The sequence below is a fragment of the Asterias amurensis genome, chromosome 12, assembly GCF_032118995.1.
Source record: "Asterias amurensis chromosome 12, ASM3211899v1".
Classification (NCBI taxonomy): Eukaryota; Metazoa; Echinodermata; class Asteroidea; order Forcipulatida; family Asteriidae; genus Asterias; species Asterias amurensis.
In genome coordinates, this window is record NC_092659.1 from 8,355,421 (window position 1) to 8,376,499 (window position 21,079).

At 40.4% G+C, this 21,079-nt stretch overlaps 1 protein-coding gene across 1 annotated transcript in view; it reads right to left on the reverse strand.

The window, feature by feature from the left end:
- Positions 1-21,079, reverse strand: part of LOC139944766 (uncharacterized) — a 53,443-nt gene that overhangs the window by 10,742 nt on the left and 21,622 nt on the right. The window contains exons 3-6 of the mRNA XM_071941871.1: positions 12,565-13,473; positions 11,919-12,071; positions 8,797-10,520; positions 390-7,961 (exon numbers count right to left, since the gene is read on the reverse strand). Of these exons, the coding sequence (XP_071797972.1) occupies positions 390-7,961; positions 8,797-10,520; positions 11,919-12,071; positions 12,565-13,473 (10,358 nt within the window). The remainder of the gene's footprint in view (positions 1-389; positions 7,962-8,796; positions 10,521-11,918; positions 12,072-12,564; positions 13,474-21,079) is intronic.

Genomic DNA, 21,079 nt, shown 5'->3' on the forward strand with positions numbered 1-21,079 from the left:
CCCGCTACCGTTGACAGTGCACCATATTGATACCTCTCGTCAGTAACCCCTGGAAGGGATGTATGTACTGAGAAAAAACACTGATCAGCTTATGCATTAGATGTAATGAGCGCCCGCGCATGGCACAAACACGTTTATAAAAAAAAAAAATTAAAAAAAAAAAAAAAAAACATTCTTTAAGACGAAAGACATTCGTGCACGTAGAAAAGATTGATTACAGGCGCTCTTATCATGTGCTAGTTTCTAGCACATTTAACGAACAAATTCCAGGGGTTATGATCGAGATAGGCATAGTAGGAAAAATAGGTGCGACTAAATCGGTCACCCCTGAAAAGGAGGTTGCCTTGTTAGGGATACTTTTTGTTTTATACAAAGAAAAATAGCCTTACCTGTCATGTAAGACTTGTGTCAACTTTGTAGTCATCTCAGCAGCATCAATATAGGGATGTTCTGCAATCATTTTTTCCCTTGCATCTGCCGTCAAGCATTTCAGATGTTCTTCAATGATGTCATACAGCTTGCTGAAGAAAGGAAATTCCAGCAGCGGAAGTGTCCTATGTATTGGGCAAGATTCTACCCCATTTGGGTCAGGAAGTGCATGTGATCGAACATCGAAGATCAAGGGATTACAGAACATCGTTTTCCAAACGCCCTTTTGTTGAGCCTGACTGAAGAAGCTGTTCCAAGCATTGTGTCTCTCCAAAAAGAACACAATCTTGAAGAGTGGCTGTCCAATTTTGCGTTTCACGTGCTCCACAAGGGCATAGTTGAAGCTAGAACATTCAACAAGCAACTCATGTTCACATGCAACAGAAACCTGCCATGCTCCCTTGTTAATTCCAGACTCATCAACAACTCCATCTTTCTGAATGTCCTGTAAAACCGTTCTGCAGAAACAGTCAATGAGCTTCGGAGACTCGGTGATTCGTCTGATCAACTCGAGAATTTCTTTGACATCTTTAGACTGATCAGTATATAAGATACATGAGAAACACCATAGCAGTTTGTCCTTAATGACATTCCCAATATCAAGTGTCTTGTCACAAATGTCTTCTATTGACATCTTGATGATTTCTTCAAACTGAAGCTCTGGTTCCTCCAGTACATCTAATGTGACTTGTTGCCAGCCGCACAGGAAGTTAAACTGCCAAGGAAAACTTGATGTCATCCCTTCTTGATCTCGTTCTACATGAACAATTATGCACGCATGTTTGACTCCTCCATACATTTCATCCGCCTTGTACTTGGCCATCCACCGGTCTATGAGGCATTTAGCAAGAAGCATATGCTTTGCATCTAGAGATGTCTTACATTGAAGGATAAACAATTCATCCTTGCTGTCATTGAATTGTTGGAGTGCCGCATTCAGTTGTCGTTCTGACTTGAACTTGCTCAGTTTCTCTACCTGGAAACTTGGCATGTCTGGCATGTCTGCCAGACAAGAACGAAGATCAGTGTGAATGCTGCTGAAGGTATACACAATCAACTTCAATGGGTTGTCATGCAGAGATTCATCAATAAGTGCTGCCTGTTCCATGTCTTTCACCTCATGGGAAAGTAACAACCTCAAATAATGCCTTAAACCACCATTTACTGGGAGTTTGAGATACTGGTCCTGGAAGCTGACTACTTCATCCACGGCAAGGTTTGACTTTGATGACCTTAGAACTGCATCGGGTGGAGCAATTTTTACAAGATCATTTTTACACAGATGTACAATTTGATCCACTTCCATATCTTCGGGCTTTACATCTCGACATTGGGAAAACACTATTGAGGGGAGGGTATCATTGTGGTAGCCCAAGAATGCTTGCTTTGGAGTAAACTGCATGTTGGGAATTGTTGAGATGTCTTCAACCCACTTCCGCAGTGAAGCAATGACAGCCTTCTGTTGATCATTCACAACATCCATGAATGTGAGAGTTTGCTTCTCAAATCTGTTCAACAATGGTGGATCAGAGTAGTCAACATTCTGCTGGTCTATAACAACAATGCACCTGAAATCTTGATGAACCTGACACATCGGATTACTGTAAGCACCCAGAGCTACACGACAATGCCGTTTCTTACCAACGATGGTATAGTTCTGATTCAGCATGTCATAGAGACTACTGTACACGTTATCCAGGTCTCGCAACACGAGGATGTAACCTTCTTCCATGCAAAGAATGATCTCACTCAGGATACGATAGTTGTATTCCTCAGAGAGGTCATCATCAAACCGGCTTCCAAGAAGGGATATGTACTTTTTCTTCATCTTACTTAATACTTCCTCGATGATGCTTAATGCAGAGTCTCCACTTGTTATTAGCATCAGGTGGCGGGCAAACCTATCCTCCAGATTGTCTTCTATCAGCTGAATGGTCGTTGGTCTTGAATCAGGATTTTGGTCAACATCCATTGTATCCATAAAGTTGTTCATTATACTTGTCATAGCTTTTTGATTTCCTCCAAAGTTTCGAAGAAGACCAATCTCCAATGAATTGGCTGCGTCTTGTTGTGATGAGGACAATGCAATACTCTTGATAAGTGAATAGTAATCTCTTAAACCATGGAAGTTCTTACGTGCCTGGGACTGATGGTGAGAGTGGTAAGCCTCAGCTAGTTTCTTCAGCAGCAGGTCATTCTCTTTTTTCTGTTTGCCGCTAGTCTCGCTTCCGCTCCGTTTTGTGTTTTCATCTCGAATGGACTTTGCTGTCTCAAACAGATCATCTTCATTTGGTTCTGGTCGAGATAGATGTACAGCTCGATTCATCTTTGCAGCATCCAGAGCCCAGTTTGATATCCCAACAACTGCCATCTCAGGAAAATCACCTGTGCTTGGCTCTAATAAGCTGTGAAGAACCTTGAGAGGGTTGAAGGACGAGTTCTCTGCCAGACCTATCTCATCTAGGAGGACAACCGGTATGATATCTGGATTGTGCTCCTTGTAGCGCTTTGCCTTCTCAAAGACTTTGATGATTCCTTCTGACGTTGACGATTCTGATCCCTGGTAGGAGACGACATAGACAGCAGGTAGTTTCTTGAAGTATTTGTCCTTTGAGTCGGGTCCTCTCAGATTACTGCGAATGAGCTGCATTGACAGTGACTTGCTGCATCCCGGTTTCCCAACCAGAAACACAGGGATTCGGTTTAGAATAGAAATAAGGACAACGAACACGTTCTCTCGCAGTGCCTCATTTTTAGCAATTCCCTCCTCCAATTCCATTCGGTTGAGAATGTCAAGTTGTTCGCCTTTGATCACCTCTTCAATGTGTCCTTCAGAAAATTCAGTATAATTCTTCCCTTTGAAGATTTTGGACATCTCCTCTCTGTACATTTTCCGGTCAACAGCTGTTGTTAACCGAGAATGGTAGCAGTGTGCCAGGGCGAGAACTATCGCCCTAATTTCATATTCTTGATGACGATACTTGTGGTGCGTGACATTGGCAAGCCTTTTTTCCTTCAGCATACCAGTCATCCAACGGGCAAGATGTTTGCACCTATTGACATCTCGCAGGCTTACACTGTAATTGTTCTTCATAGTGTTTTTTATGAACTCCTGTGACATTATCAAAAGGTCCACAAAGAGAGGCACTAAATCATCATTGATATTACCCTTGATCATTCTCTCAGTGTACGCTTTTTCATCTTTTGCGTCCAGAGCACCATAGTCCCACACATAGTCCATCAATGCCTCTGGCAGGGGGTTTACTCTGTACACCAACTTTGACTGCTCATCAGTGACAAGTTTATCGGTTAATCCGGCAGTCTGGATGTCTCCCTGGCGCAATGAGTAAGGATTACAAGCTGCCAGAAAAACAAGGTTGATTGGCAACGGTTCCCCACGACAACTTTGGTGGCAAATTACTTCACTCAGAAGCCCTAGGTGATCACAGGTATTGATTTCATCGAGAAAGCACCATATTTGGCCATCAAGATTTTCTTCTGCTTCTTTTTTCTTGCTATGGATGAAGTCAATGATGGTGTCAACTTCAATTCCTGCATGAAAATTGAGTACATAGAAAGGTACTTCGCAAACACGTGCAAGGTACGTAATCAGAGTTGTCTTCCCACATCCAGTCTCACCCATGATGACAACTGGGATCCGAGACTTAATCCTCATATGAATCAAGACCATCTTCATTAAGTTATCTGGAGTCAGTGCATACCCTTTGTCCAAATGGCCAAGTTTGCTTCTTTGAAATTGATCTCTAGTGTTTCGACAGATTTTCTCCAAGACTGTTTGAAGTTGTTCTTGTAACATTTCCTGGTAGTCGGGTAGCTGTTTGGCAAGTTGCTGTTCGAACAGGTTCTTTACACTTTTGGGGACCTGACTTAAAAGACGATAGAGAGTTGACAACGTTTGAGTGTCTTGCTGATTGAAGACTACCATGAGGTGATTACTATCTGCCCACTGTACCATGCCTTTCACACGTGCCACCATTTTCTTCGCGGTAACTGATGGACCTTGATTATGTTCATTCAAAGCTTCTGCTGCGTCTCTACCAGTCGTTGACTGTGTACCACCGGTCTCTACAGAGCGAGATGAAAATTCTTGAGCGACAGCATCAAGTGCTTTGAACAGGTCTGATCGAACACAATGTACATCTTTCCCAAGCATAGCGCGCAGAGCGTCTTCAGTGAAGTAATGAGAGGCAGACAGTTTCTTCAGCTCTGTAGCTAATACATTCAGGAACATATTAACAGTAGTAAACGCCATCTTGGATGTTGGAGAGAAGTGGGTTCTTAAGAGATGCCTGCACTTATCCTCTGGGAGCAGTGATCCCTTTGATGAACTGGAAAAGGTTATCTGCTTTGCATCAAGTGATCCATCATTCACTGCTTTCAAGTAGCTGCACACAACTTGAACCGGGCTGTTAACCTCTTCACTCACCAGGAAACTCTCATAGTTGTCCCATTCAATGTGATGTCTTTTAAAGTTACAGCAGTTTGTGAGGGAGTCGCTAAGGCTATCCTGTTGAGTGTTTGCAATTTCAATCAAGATGTCACTCACATTTAACTCACACAAATAGGTTCCTGCAACCACCATGCCAACCACCAAAAGCTCAAAAATGAAGGAATCGATCAAGCTTGGGTCGGATGTTGTTCTTATGTCAATGTGAAGCAGTTGAAACTCTGATGGAGGCCTCTGCAACAACTGACGGACGAGATCAATCTTTGTCTGTGGTCCTCCCATCGGTAATAAATGACAACTTTTCCCCTTTTCTGAAGCTCTGCAAGATATGTACTCTGATTTTCCAAGCCCAGGAACTTCAGAAGTGATTACTTCAACATCTGGCCAACCCTGCTCAAGACAGTCTTGCATTTCATTGGATGTCATTCCTTGTATTCTGTGAGTGTAATGCGGAGAAAATTGATCGATAATGTGGTGATGACATCCCCCACGGCAAATTATGGCCAACAGGAAAGAACATTCCTCTTCCTGAATTCTCCTCACCTCATCTACCAGCATAAATTGGATCTCTGTTGTCAGCTGTTCAACATTTATTAGTGCATACAGATCATTTTGTGGCATTGTAGATGCTTTGCGACACCTCTGTAATAAAAGGTACACCTCTTCCCTTGTGGTTTCCGAATGGCAGAAAAGCGCATGATTTGGCTGGGGGTACTTTCCAGTTGTGTTCCGTAGCAGTGTCATGAGCACTGGAATAGAGTTAGTGCTGTCTGGGTCTAACTCTGCTACAAACACAGTTCCACGTTGGACAGTTGTTTCGACAGTTGCTTTTTGATGAGGTTTCAGACACACAATGTCTCGAACAGGAGACACCTCTCCTGAAAAGACTTCCTGGAGAGCTGCACCAATCTGGAAAACACGCATCCTCAAATCCTCAGTGTCATCTAGTGATTCATAACACTTTCTCAAGTTGATGTCCACACAGATGTCAGGGTTGACATAGTGGAAGAGATTTACAACTTCCCTCCTGGCATCAACTTCTCCTCTAAAGAACTGATCTAGCAGCCATAGTTGTCTCGCATGGAAGAAATTTAAGAAGTAGAACTCGCCCCTTGCATCCTCCAGAATGACCCTCCAGTTGGAATCTTCTCTTTTCAAGCGGTCTTTCAGTGAGAGGAGACTCTCCAGATCTCTGACACTATCATGGAATTGTCTGAAGTGGTAATGACCAGAATTAGCAAGCCGAGAACAGAGCTTAACAATTTCATTCACCTCATCTATGCACTGTACAAATTCCTGAAGATTTTTGGACAAACGACCATCATCTTTACACCCTTCTCTTCTTTCAGGCTGAGAAGACATTCTTGAGTTCACCATGAGAAGTGCTCGACTTCGTAAATCATTCAGCTCATCTTGCTCGTATGTGGCAGAGGTTTCATCATCCCTTGTGTAGCTCATAGACACCTTGCACAACTCCCCATCTTTGCTCAAGACGAATTCGTACGAGCCCTTCTCAAGGGCATTTCTGATTATTTTCTTTGTCATCTCTCCTCGCTGAGCAATGTTGTTGTACAGATTCTTCAGGGCATGGAAATGTTCATTGCATGTTCTGATCTTTTCAGACACATTCTTGATTTCTAGTTGTTTACTCTTGGCTATGGCATCGATAAGCTTCTTTGGTGTGTCTATGACTTCAATTCTCAGAAAGGATCCCATGTACCGCTGTACTTCTATAAGATCTGACACGGTGGACTCGTTGACTAAAGAATCTGACCTCTCCTCCACTGCGTCTGTGAGATTTCTTAGGTCATCGTCAATGATTGGCTTCAGGAACTGAATCAAGTCTTTCGACTGAACTAGCTCATGCATTGTGCACCAATCGTCATCGTTAAACTTCTTTTCCACATCTTCAATTGACTTTACTGCCATATGAACTTCTTGAAGCGTCTTCTCATCATTGTCAGAGTCAAAGATATTGAGCAAGAGCTCAACATTAGTCAGAAGGTCACCAGCTTTCTGGTCAGGTACTTCAAATGTCTTAAACAGACGCCGCAATTGTTTTGAATACTCCACAAAGTCTTCCAGGTTAATCCAACTCTTTAGGTAGTCCAATGATTGTTTCGAGTTACTTTTAGGAATCTGCATGATTTCAAGCTCTCGGTGGAGTGCCTCAACCTTGATAACTCCATAAAACATGATTTTCATGTTACAAACTGTCATGGTCTTACACCCTGCGTCAATATCAGAACGAAGTTCATTATACACAGGCAGACATTTTGATGAAACTAACTCAGAGAACTCATCAAGGTTCAGAGACATCGATTCAGGTTCGTCTTCGAGCTGATCTTCATCCTCTGCATCAGATACTACATCTACATCCAAGTCATTATCTGAGGAAGAACCTTGAGCTGTAAGAGGGGCACTGCCGAGCTGTGTTGTTTGGATGTTTTCAACACAAGAAATGCAAATGTTTAAGAACACAGTTGAATCTAATATCTTCAAAGTTTTTTTTGCAGTTTCCAGGAGAGGTGTTAAGAACCCCCAGTATCCGGGATTAACAAGACTCATCAAACATGTTTGACTGTGTTCATCAGTATGTTGCCTTCGTGTGGAAAGTTCTTTTCTCATCATCTCCAGGTCCTTTCCACTTAGAATCGTTGCAAACTTGCCGCAAAAAAACAAGAATGTTTCCAGTTGGTGAAGGGTTTGTTCATGGAGTTGAAGAATTTCCAGAGGTTCTTTGAATGTCTGATCCTTATTCTCTGCAAAGTCTGCACCCGTATTTGCAACCTTGCAAAGTTGTGCCAAGGTACCACGAGCTCCTGATCGTTCAAGCTTGTTGATCAACCTAACAGTGACTTTCTTGTTTAAGTAGTCATGCTCGATACCGCTCAGGTTGGTTACCACTGCCTTGTACACCTTGTTGTTGTGCAGTTCTGAGACCATTTGCCCTTCTGCCTTGAAGATGAGTTGCCAGAAATTGCTGCTTGCAAGGATTGTGAAAATGTCATCTTTGGCTCCATACTTTGTTTCAACCAACGACAAGAGGACATCAACAGCATTTCTGTCAAGTAAACAAAATTCATGAAAAGTGTTCAGAACATGAAATAAGTGTTAGACCTGGGCGACAAGTGAAATTTAATACTCGACTAGTCAGAACTCAAATAGTTGCCAACTCTCAAGATGCATTGTGGCAATAGCCGCAAGCACAATATAGTAAAATTCAAGCAGAAAGGATTGAAGGATTGAGTCACTGATGTCTGATTGTGTTTTGTAAGTAAGCATGATGCCATGAATAGTCGTGAGCGATGCAATTGGTTCACCAAAAAGGTAGTCGCAACTAATTTTGCAGTAGTTGTGACTATTTCCATAGTTGTCATGGCAACACGATTAATCCCGTTGTTGAAACACTGTAGTCAAGACTCAACTAATGATTTAATAGTTGTGTTTCGATTTATGAGAAAATGACTTTTGATTTGCCTGTTCATTCCTGTAATAAACCACAAGGGAAACTTGGAAAAATATAAATAAATTTTGGATGATCTGAGAAAAGTTTACTAGAGCTGTGCATGCACTCTACAAACTGAGCTTCAAAGCGCCTTTGTTAGGGGTATCTTTATTTTGACAATATTTTTTTCTCGACACCCTGATTAGCTAATCTGAAGGTCACAGAATTAAGTCCAAATCTGGCCACTCTGTTTTCCTTGAGCCCCCAATTAATCATATTGTTGCAGTCATTATATATTATGGATATTGTGGTTGTTTTGGAAAGTTTACTAAGTTTATGGTGACAAGGGGCGGATCAAGATAGAAAACAGGGGGCACCTATTTACAGCCAAAGCCTTCCTCAGCATCAGTCTTTACGCCCAGCCATGACCAAACAAATCTATCCTACTTACCGAGAGTGCAGATCGATGACTCCTTTGGGCGCATACGGTTTCAGTAGTTCACAGATGTAGCTTGTGCTCATCGTAGTGCTTTGGATACTCAAGATCAAGTGCTTCACAACGAGCTTCATTCCTGAATTCGGCAGGGTCATATGTGCACTTTGGGGATGGTCGAACACTTTTTCTAGTAGTGTACCTTGCTGCTTTCTGTCAACGATGAACTTCAACGTCGCTATGCCTAGCTGCTCAACACAAGCTGAAAGCTCATCAAACCATTGAATAGAGTGAACAGTACTTAGAAACATGTAGATGAAGTGCACTACTTGAGCAGGAGGCAATCTACTTTGGAGTTGTTTCTTGAACATTGTTTCAGTCAGTCTCTGAAGCTCTTCCAGACTTAACCATTTGGTTATCCACTGCATCGAAATGACTTTTAAATTTAAGTCAATGCCCTCCTGTGTGTCTTTCTGCTCCAGCATTTTGTGCAAGACCTTGAGAAGACTGCCTGAAAGTTGTTGATCTACACATGTTGTCCAAAAGTCTTCATCAGACAGCAAACTTCTCATAAACTTATTTGCATTGGTTGACCACTCTTGACTGTGAGAGAGTGAATCAAGGACGAGTCCTTTTCCAAGCAAATGCATTATGCGAACATCTGTTTCAGCAACCTCTTTCCAGATATTATGGATATCCTCGTGTGTCATGAACTGCATGCGCTTCTGGAGTGCATCCTTCACCCAGCTTCTGTACCCATGGTCATCCTGGAAGATATGAGCATGCTCCGATTTGTTCAGAACTTGCAGGAGAAGCTTTACATCTGTAATGCTCCGAAACACGAAACTGAGTAGCCTTTCATCCTTGCAATCAAAGTGTTTGAAGCAGGCATACAGGACTTCATCTTCATTAACTGCTAATTCAGCTGTTTGAGAAACACTAGGCCAGTTGAAATACAAGGAACACAACTCTGTTGCACTTAAGGCAGGGTAGGTGTAAAAGACAAGTTGCAGCCAACTTCCTTTGAGAACTTGTATGGAACTTCTTACTATTTCCATGAGGCAACCTGATACAACCTTGTTGTGCTGCTTCTCTAGAGATGGGAGAATGGCATCTTTGCAGTTTAGAAAAGCAGTTAGGATGGATTTTGAAACCTTATCCAAAGATGGCTTTTCATATAATGAACAAACGCCCAACAGACTTGCAAGGAAGATTATCTGAGCATCTCTGTTACCCGCATCATCAATAAGATTTACAATGTGTGACTGTAAATCTTTCAGGAAATTTTTGTTTTGTGTACGACATGACAACGACTGAAGCTTCTTTGTGCCATCATCGAAAAGATACTGTGTGATGCTTTCCCTATTAACCAACCCACATAGTTCCAGTTCATAGTGTGTGTGGCCAATTATGTTTTGTATTGGTGATAAGTTGTCGTTGAAGATATCCTTATGCACCGCTGAATCTATCGTTCTGTTACCTCGCTCATTGGTGGTAAATGGTCTCCAAAACAAACCTTCTTGGACATTCATGTACTTATACAAATACTTTGGCTTTTCTGGTAACTGTATATCAATCTTGGCCTTCCACCAGGTTTTCTTGGAAAACAGTACAGTGACCTTGCTCTGTGTCATTATACATGTTTGCGGATGGACGCTCCTATTACAACCTTCTTCTTGGATAATCAGCTGTATTTCTTTGACGTTTTCAACCTCAAGAAGGACGCAGAAGCTATGGGATACCTGTGTACAGAAATGAAGAATTGGTTGACATTTCCTTTTCATTTTTCCTTTCCCGCAGGGCCTAGCCCTGTCCATTATCTCGTAATTTTTTGCCATTCCCGTCCCCCGTCCAACATACATGTACGTACCACTGTGTGCCCCTTCCTCTCCTCGTCCCTTATCTTGCCCGCCATTTCATACCCAAGTGATTCATCCCCAGTCCCGTTTATAACCCGTTGTGTGGTATTCCAGTTTAGCAATGCACGGGTCCAGCTGGGTGGGCCCTTCCCCTTTTCACTGTTTATTTTTTCCTGTCCCATAACCTCGTACAGTCCCTTTCCATTTTTTCCTTTCCCGCACGGCCCAACCCTGTCCATTTTCCTCGCACTTCTTTACCACCGCCGTCCCACAGGTATAATAATAATAATAACAATAATAATAATAATAATAAACGAGACTTATGGAGTGCATTTTACGATATCAATGCGCAGTAAGTTTATGAGCGAGAAGAGAAAAGATGTGCTTTTAATTTACATTTGAATGTCTGGAGTGTGTTGGTGTTTGGAATACGACTTGGTAGCGCATTCCAGCATCGGGGACCAGCGACTAAAAAGGACCAGTCCCCTGCCCTTTTGTGAGGGCGAGGGATTGTTAGATTCTGGCTGGAGCGGAGCCCACTCCGGCCAGGTTTGTTGAAATTTAGAGACTCTGTAATGTATTGTGGAAGTACGTTGGAGAGTGCTCTGTGCATGTTCACTGATGTTTTGAAGGTGATGCATTGTTTACCTGGTAACCAATGTAAATGTTGGAACAGGCGTGTGTGTATTTGGGTTGCGAGAAAATGATTCGGTAGCATTGTTTTGGAGCCTTTGTAGTCGGTCAATGTCAGCTTGCTTTATACCATTGAGGAGAGAGTTACAATAGTCCAGTCTAGACAACACAAGGGCTATGGCAGCAGTATGGCATGTGTTTGTGTCAACATATTTGAGTATTTTGGAGATGTTTTTGATGTGATAGTTGCACCTCAGTCGTGCCTGCTGTTCCTTGATCAGCCCAGTACCCGTTCATTGTTCTTTGCTTGCACTGTAAAAACAAAGTCTTTGGACGTCGCATGCTATGACTGTGACATCACAAAGGGTGCCTGGTGGGTATAAAATAACTCAGACCCCATGACAACCCACGAGTAGCACCTCTATTTAAAGGGATATGTACTTTTTGTAGGAAAAAATAAATAAAAATGTCTACAGATTTACACTATAAACTTACACTGATTGAAGATTATGATGGAAGAATGGGGATTCGAACCCACACTCTGCTGATGAAAAAACACCAGAGTTTGAATTTGGTGCTCTTAACCACTCAGCCACAACACTTCCACTTAAGAGGTGAAACAAAATTGATGAATGAAAAACAAATTACCCATTTTTCTGCACTCTCTTCTGTACAGGGATTCTCTTGATGTGTCACTTCATCTTGAGCACTGTCAGTGTCAGTTGTTCCTTCCATGGCTCTCAAAGGATCATGCACAAGGTCATTTTCAGATGACAATGGATCATTGGGTTGGTTTTTCAGCTGCAAAGCAAAAGTACAAAGAAAATCACAATTGCGCACTCTTAAAATTTATAATTAATATGGGGTGTCTGTTTTTTTCAAGCAATTTTGAATCCTTGATTTGTATTGGTTGATCAATAGCAACTAGTGATCTACATTGCACGTAGCACATGAATCGCTTTTCTAAGTTCAGGTTTTGAGCCTATTTAACCTCAGTGTTTCGACACACAGTCAAAGTTGAAACTGCAATACAATATTTATCTTTTATCATGCTGGTTGTTGACGCATCTCTTTTTGCAACAACAAAATTGGTACATGAAATAAATGAAATAAATAAAGCAATTTTTTTGAAATATTTTCCCAATAATGTACTGTAGGTCGGACAATTCTGTTGGTTTCTGAATGTTTCTATTTCATTCAAACAGGTGATGATCATCAAAGGCTGTACTTAATTAATTTAAAATATATAACAAATTATCATTTCTCTTTTCAAATAGATAAACAAATATTTTACCGATCCTTGTTTTGAAAATCGCTGGCGCTTCAATTTTTCTTTTTTCTGAAGTTCTTCTATCTCAGCGATGATTTTCTTGGTGTCTGGATTGAACCTATCTTGTTGTAGACGGGGGAGCAGTGTGGCTGAAACGCAGTGTGAACAAGGTGCCTGGCCATGCATCTTTCTTCTTTGCTGCAGAATGTAGCTCTCATCAAACAGTGGATAACAGTAGAACACCAGATAAAGCCAGTGGGACTCTCCAGTTAGTCCTAGTGCATTATGTACAAGTGATTTCAGCTTGTTTTCTGAGTCCTCATCCATGTCATTCTTATGAGCTTTGTAAAGACTTGTCATGAGTTTTCTAAGTTCAGCATCTTCTATCACTTTGATAATGTTCCTTTCGCTGTTTATGTGAGCAACAAGAACAGACAAGACAGTCGCCTGGCTGGCTGATGATGCGTTTCGTATGGTCTGAATAATCCATATCAATAAGGCATTAGTTTTCAATAATTCATCATTACGTGGGAGGTACTTCTGCAGTAGCTGGGGCTTCTTTTCGCCATACGGATTCAAGAGATGCACTATTTCTCTTATCTTTGTCTGGACATTTGTTTGTTCTGTGTTATAAATGTCTTGCAGATGAAAAACCAATCCAAGAAGGTAGGAAGTTGGGAGATTTGGTAACAGAATATCATGATGAACATGATGTGGGTTTGACTGGAGCCTCTGGAACTGCGGAGTGGACTCAGACTTTGATGTGTTGAGTGGATCTGTCCAGTATTTGTACCAGTACAACAGTTTTGGAGGTGGCATGAGTCCACTTGACCAGGTGTTAGAGCCCTGTTTTTGCATAGAAAAACTACCCCTGTTAGAACAAACATCAACTCGGACTGGTTGAATCAATCCAGTATGGAGTAGGAATCTCACCTGTGGAAGAAAAGCAAAGAAAGTTTATTCAACATGTCATATTTATTGTTAAATAACAAGCAGGCGCAATAGTGTTTCCTCAGCAACATGTGGTGAACAATATACAAATATTGAATGTTTTTTAGTGCAATGGTGCAAATAATTTCATGAGTTGGAAGATGGAATGTTCTTTTCAAAGAGGAGCCGCCGAGTTGGGTTAAACATTTCATCCGTCAAGAGATGAAAACGTTCTTACTATTGTACGAATGAAAAAATATATAGGCCCTATCATCCGAGTTGATCTTTGTCATTTGATTTGAGGATACAACCTTCAAAACAAACAAAGCATACAATATTTAAAAGTGACATCACAACTAGTGCTTTTGGTTAAAGCTTGTTTGGAATTGTATAGTAAACACGTGTTTTCATGTGTTCCGTTGTTCCGTACTGGTACGTATTTTCAGACGCGCGGGCTCAGTAATGTAATATTGCCTCGCAGTAACTGCTCATTACGTGTCCGGCCCTCTAAAACCCGACCCGACCAAACCTTGTATCTGGTCGGGTCGGGACGCATACTTTTGGAGGTTTTTAAAGTGAGAAAAATCAGCTGGGAGTTGGGGGATTAAGATCGTTATCACCACTAATCCGATAAGGTTTGACAAAGCCATCCTGCCTGAAGGAATCCATGTGGATTTATTTCAATTGAAGACTAAGATATTGATTGTTACAATGTTTAAAATGATTAAAATTGTAAAAAGTTAATTGGTTTTCCTTTTTGAATGGTAAAAATCCATCAAAGAATAGCAAAGAACGGTTATTGTTTGTGTCGACTTTCGTTCCGCCGGCTGCGCCGTGCGTGCGCACTAATACTGTTTATAGATAAAGTAGTGCTGCTAGGCCCTGTCCGTGACAAACATGCATGCGAACGTTTTTTTAAAGGCAAACTTGTTCTTTCAATTGATTTTACAAAATAAAACATCTGGAAGAAGTTCTATGAGTGACAAATAACTTGTCTTTTTAACCGCTGCACTGGCCCTCGAACGTCAGCAAACACGCATAGAAATAGCACCAGATTTCACGCACAACAGCAGATTTCAAGCCCACTAGTCGTTGTTCTTTGCGTGCGACACAAAAATACAAGAAACTTTGAACGCTAGAGGGCGCTTGAGAACAATGCGATAGCGTGAGATTAAACGCCCTCTAATGGTAAAATTACGCGAACTAGAAACACACACGCCTTGAGAAAACGACTTGACGTGTCTGCAAATGCTCCCCCACGATGCATGCATAATAGTATACCATACATAACGTACATACATACATCATGTACAGCATAGTCGTCGCGCACATGGATATATATCTTTCTGTCAACATCGCCCAAAACCGAGCAGTTGCGTGGGAATTTTAGTGTCTCTACGACAAACTACACAACCAGCATGACCAATAGTAGCCGTATGAACAAAAATATTATTTCATTGTGTATTGTAAGATTTGTCCTTTATTTTGTTTAATTTGTTCAGTTAGATGAATGCTTTCTTTTTCTTTCTTTTTTTATGATTGCCTTGATGCCCTTTGAAATTTTTGAAAATTGCCTTGGTGCCCTAAATTTTTACACACAAAAAAAGGCAAAAAAAAACGACTAAAGTTACTATAGGCTGTACTATGTTTGCCCTAACACTTTAGCCCGCTTCGCAAATTTATGTGTCTGCAGTTTAAGCGATTTTTAAAATTTTGCTGTTAGATACAAAATTTATGGACTGCTATGCAAAATTTTGATTTTGCTATACAAAAAAAAATTGCGTAACGGTCCATGCAGAAATACTGGACGAAATCGTTCCCTGGTAAACTTAGAATGCTTTTAATAAAAGCTGGCCAAGAGCGCATGGGTCTTGTAACGTTGTTTTGCGTCATTTCCCTTTGAATATTAAATACTGTAAGTACAAAGTAGTCACAGTTTGCAAAGAAAGCTGCAATTATAGCTTCCATACTGGGCTTTGAACTGCTTGCAATGTCTTTTGCCAAAAAAGAAAAGAAAACAAAACACTTTTGTACATGTAATGTATAATGCCTGATCAAAATCTAGAAGCAATGTACAATAAGCTTAATTTACCCATTAATGACAGAATTACGTAAAAAGTACTAATTTTAAACTACACATACTGCTCAGTTATTGCCATTGCCAATGGCCATTTCATGTAGCTTTTAAAAGTAGTTCCAGAAATCATCCAGTCAGGCCAGTCCAGAGCAGGTTGTTTGTTAAAGGGATTAGAGGGATTATCACAGTTGGATGCCAGGACAGTGTGTTTACTTAAGGATCCTCCAAAAGTATGTGTGAAACCAGCAATATTTTTTAAAGGGCTGGACACGTCATGCTGCATTATGAAAGACACTATCACATGATGTGGTACGCGCCGTTTAATAAAACAAGTCGGAAAAGTGCTCGCTAAAGGGAACTGAAAGTGTTCAGTGAATGACGTACAGTAGCGTGCAATATGGTACGTTTTAACGTATAGCAACTTAAAAGTTGCTATCACTAGACCAAGAATCCTACAATCAAAATGGCAAGGATTTGCTTTGGATGTTTATGAAGTGATGTCAACCCTATGGGAGCAATGTGACAACTAGAATTGCCTAAAAAAGCAAATTTATTCGACTAACGTATACAACGGTTTTTGGTAGTCTAATAGACTGTCACTCAACTTGAAGAAATGTACATTTATGGCTTTTTCAAAAAAGTAAAAAGAAATTGAATTTACGTAATTGTCAAGTTAAAATTAAAGGCAGTGGACACTATTGGTAATTACTCAAAATAATTATTAGCATAAAACCTTACTTGGTAACGAGTAATGGGGAGAGTTTGATGGTATAAAACATTGTGAGAAACGGTTCCCCCTGAAGTGTTGTACCACCAATCTTCTACCACCAATTACTAACTGCCCCTCAATTAGCTCGTTTAAATACCGACTAAAAACATTTTTACTAAATTCCCAACATAATTGATCGATTTGCTTTTTTATACTAGTAGTTGGCTTAGCCGTTACTTACTTCCTACCTACTTACTCGTCTATGTTTTCTAATTTGTTGTTTGTTTAATTGCTGTCCCTTTGTTTACCTCGCATACATGTTCTGCTTCAGAGTTATGTTCATTGTTTAACCATGGTTAAATCTTTGTGCAGTTATCTAACGTAGCAGTTAGTACTTATTTATTCGTCTCTTTAGTGCTATATTCCTGTTTTGTTCTGTAATCTTGTAACGGGCACATCCGCCTCAAGCCCCGGCTTTTAGGATGATGCCTCCATGTGATGTGAATGTGGAAATAAATGTTTTATTGATTGATTGATTGATTGATTGATTGGTAGTTGAAGTTGTAACCACAAATATATCATAATCATGACCCTGAAAACTCTTCCTTGAAAGCCATGCCATTGCATCTAATAAATTTTAAGATTCCCTGCCTGTAAGAATGTACCAAGTGGTGATTCATGGGTTCTCAGATCTTCTTCTAAAAAATTAGAGTGATACATTATCATACCAAACGAATAAATCCAAAATTTTAGTTTGCTGACGCTTTTGGTTTGGGAGTTATCAGTTATCAAAGTTTCGACCTAAAAGCCTTCGTGAAACGAATAGTACATTCCCTGTAAACACAAAAATGTATGCCAAGGTCATCCCAACAAAAGTAAAACATTTTTTGAAACCTCCAGTTGGGCTTATAACAAAAGTATAAAAAAAATTGGGATCTCGTTGGCGCATCATGTTACGCGCACCTGAACCTTTGACGAACAGTGTCCTTGTCAGGGGTTGCCCTTAACTTTTTTTTCAACTGGCCAGCAGGACCAGTTGGCTTGATTTTTCACTGGTCCACCAGGTTTTTGACTGGTCCGTCAACTTTTTAAGTTATTTTTTTTTAACTAATAGTATACTGTTGTATACCAACTGCTCGATATCCGATCGTCGCTATTTCAAAATTCAACATAAATTGCAACGTCAACTTAGCTGCACTGGAAGCCATACTTTATTTATGTGTACCAAGTTATTGTGTTCGTAAGGGGGCTCATTAATTTGAGAGGTTTTTTTTCTTTTAAAATGTAATTACAATAATGTTATTAAAATTAATTTAAAAACAGGTCAAATTATTTGTTAGAGCAAAATTTAAAATGATCTTTATTTAGGTAGTTTTTTTTTAGTCCACAGTTTATTGTAAGCACTCGACATAAAAGTATTCCTAAGTAAGAAGAACTTTTTTATGAAGAAAAAAAAATAGTGTTTTTACTATAAAAAAAACCACCCAAAAAACACTTTAAAACCGACTGTTAAAATATCATGAACTTTTTATGTACTGCCTTCAAATCTACTCAGTGTGGGGGAGGGTTACGTGCGATCGCTCAAGTTATTTTATCATGTATAAACATTGCCTATTATTGTAGTTTTAATAAGTATTCATAAACATAATACATCGTACCGAAGTTCCCAAAATCTTCCCACTTTCGTCCAGAAAAAAAAAAAAAAAAAAAGTGGACATCAAAAAAGTTGCAACATCCATGAAGAAGCATTTTTATATGAGTTTCACAGTATTTTTTTCAATTATGTGTATGGAATGGTCGGTGCCGGCGTCTGTTTTGTGAACAAAATTTTCATTTAAAAAACGCTTTTTTTAAAGCAGCAAAAACAACTGCGCCTTTGTTTAACACATGATTGCATTCTAGAACCCAAGTCTTTCTTGAAATCAACCCGCAAAAAACCCAAACAACCGCGCATTATATGTGACCAATAAAACCATGGATTGGAACAATAAACTAGATCGCCCACCAAAAAACCAAGCCCAAAATAACAACAAAATTACGCAAAATCAGGACGGAAGAACTTTACTAAACACAATTAAATACTCCTTTTTGCTCATCCAGAGTATCCTAACTTGGTAATTTTTGTTGAATGAAGCCTCACCGTCTCGCTCGTTCTTCGTAAACACGCTAGGCTCTTATTCCCACACGGAAATCTCCTCCGTTGACGACCATGCTGCTGCTGTCAGAATGTGTTTTGCTTTGTGGTCTTCTGTCAAGGCGATTGAAGCTAGTTTTGTAAGCTATCGCGTACTTTCACCAATAGAGGGAGTCTATTCCCAGGAAAAAATTCCCATTGAGTCCCATTGATATTTTGAAAGGGATTCAATGGGATCCCATTGTTTCAATGGGATTCAATGGGATCCCCTGTCAATCCCATTGGATCCCGTTGAATATGTCCCAAATTCCACCCCAATCCCATTGTATCCCATTAATCCCATTCAAATTTTCAATGGGATCCCATTAAATCCCATTGATTTTTTTCAATGGGAATTTTTTCCTGGGTTCCCACGCTATCGAATATTCTGAAACGCCCTCTAGCGTTCATTATGTCTTACACTTTCTGCCACACGTGAACTAATACAAAGACTACAAGCCTTTGCGTTGCATGATGGGATTTTGCGCTGTGTATGCGTGATCGTCGGAAGTTTGCCAGCGTTCAGCGGCACTTCGAGTGATTTTTATTACGTCTTATCCAAACCTTTACGTTTTATTCGAGCCTGAAAATAGTAAAAAAAATAGTCGTAGTTCTGTAGTACCGCTGTATATGTATTTGACTGGTCAGCCGGACCAGTTGGCAAGGTGTTTCAGCTGGTCCGCCGCGATTTCTACTGGCATTTGGCCAACGGACCTGCGTTAAGGTCGAACGCTGCTTGTGCCATTTTCAACGCCTCATAATTCAACGCGCCTATAAGATCCCATGAATTAAACAAGTTCACATGAAAGAGCTTACATCCCTAAAACAAATTGAAGTGCAAAGTGCGTGGGATCTCGTTGGCGCAGAGAAATAATCGAGGTCAAAGTTCAAATTTTATCAATATATTGCGTTTTCGCACCTCCATAACCTTGCGCGCCAACAACAAAAAGTTGTTTTGTGGCAATCGGATGTTGGAACAGTTTTCATCTAATGACAAATGAAAAAAGAATCTTGGGATCTCTGCAACTTGCATGTCAAAAGATTTTTTGAAAATTTTCTAAAGTATTGCCATTCCACACATTTTGGCCTAAATTGGCACAACATTCGCTTTTCTCATCACTGTAAGTATCTGTGCCAACAAGGTCCCATCAATGTTTTCTTGTATTTGGTTAAGTTGAGTGTTCCTAAACAGATTTCAATTGAAAAATAATTGGGATCATGTTGGCCCACCAATATAACAAAGGTCAAAGGTCATATGAAACTACACTAATGCCTATTTCGGACGATTTTGCGTTGTCTAGAAATCCTTGCGTCAATATGATCCCATTAAATTGTCTGCGTTTTATGATTATATAGATACTCAGCAACACATAAAAAGCAAAAACCAAATGGGATTTGAGTGGCGCTAACAAATATTACAGATCAAAAGTTCACAAGAAATGCCTATACTTATGCATTGCTGTGGCAACAGAAAGTGAGAAATATCCCCCAATTTCAAAATGTTGGCAAACCACAAAGGGGATGGGTCTCCAAAACAAATTTGGTCCAGATATAGATTGGACTTGCTTTTACAAATGGTGTTAGGCTAATCTGGTACATTCTTACAGGCAGGGACTCTTGAGTGTGGACAAACCTTTTTTTAAACAGAACTATAAGCAGATGATGGGATAGTCTTGGTTCCAAGACCATTGGTCATGCGCGGTCACACACAACCAACATTCCGATCGAACGCAGCGGGTGCTCAGTTTCTCTGATTTCTGGTTCTCACCAAGTTTTTGCCAGGCATAGATCGGAACGTTGATTGTGTGTGACCGCACAACACCACTGGTCTTGGAACCAAGACTAATGATGGGAAAGCAACAGTACGAGTATAAATACAAAAATTTATACCAGAATTGTTTCGTTAGTGGTGCCTCTAACACAAAGTATAAGAACCTTTCTATAACCTTTGGGATAGGTTGTGTGGTGAAAATGAGACCCCCTACAAAATATTAAAGTCACCTGGAAGTGGTATTTTGTCAAAATAAAGCTTTTGTCACTAAAATATGTGTCTTGATGAGTGGAATATAAATAAACAATTAACTAAGGATTAAAAAAAATAGTTTCCATGTTCTTTACACCTTTTGAAAATAAGCCAGACCCGAGAGGGGCGCTGTTAGTGAAGTCAATCGAGGCGCGGTGCCAACACAAGATAGTGACGCTTTGCGCAAGCTAAAAACATGCCCTCCAAGTTGAAACAATACCTGATTTTTTTCCAGTTAGGCAAATGCTCCTTTAGTATCATTACGTCTTTCAGATACCTTCTTCGTCTTCCCCACTAAAGCTGGAAAAATTGTTGGGATTGCGTAATGTTAAAGAAAAGAACTGTGATCTTCATGTCAAAATGTGCGGTGTATTCCAGATTCTCGAAGCACGACAGATCAAAGTGTTTGCTGCACAGCGCTGGAAAAGACTTGCAAACTGACCCCACCCCTTAAAAAATGTGGTCGGGATCCCGACATATCCCGCCGGGATGCCCGACATATCCCACCGGGATACGTTGGGATACGTCGGGATGGATGTATCCCGACGGGATTCATCGGGATAGCTCATGTCGGGATCCCGACCCAAGGTGGGATAAGTCGGGATCCCGACGGAATTATTGTCAGAA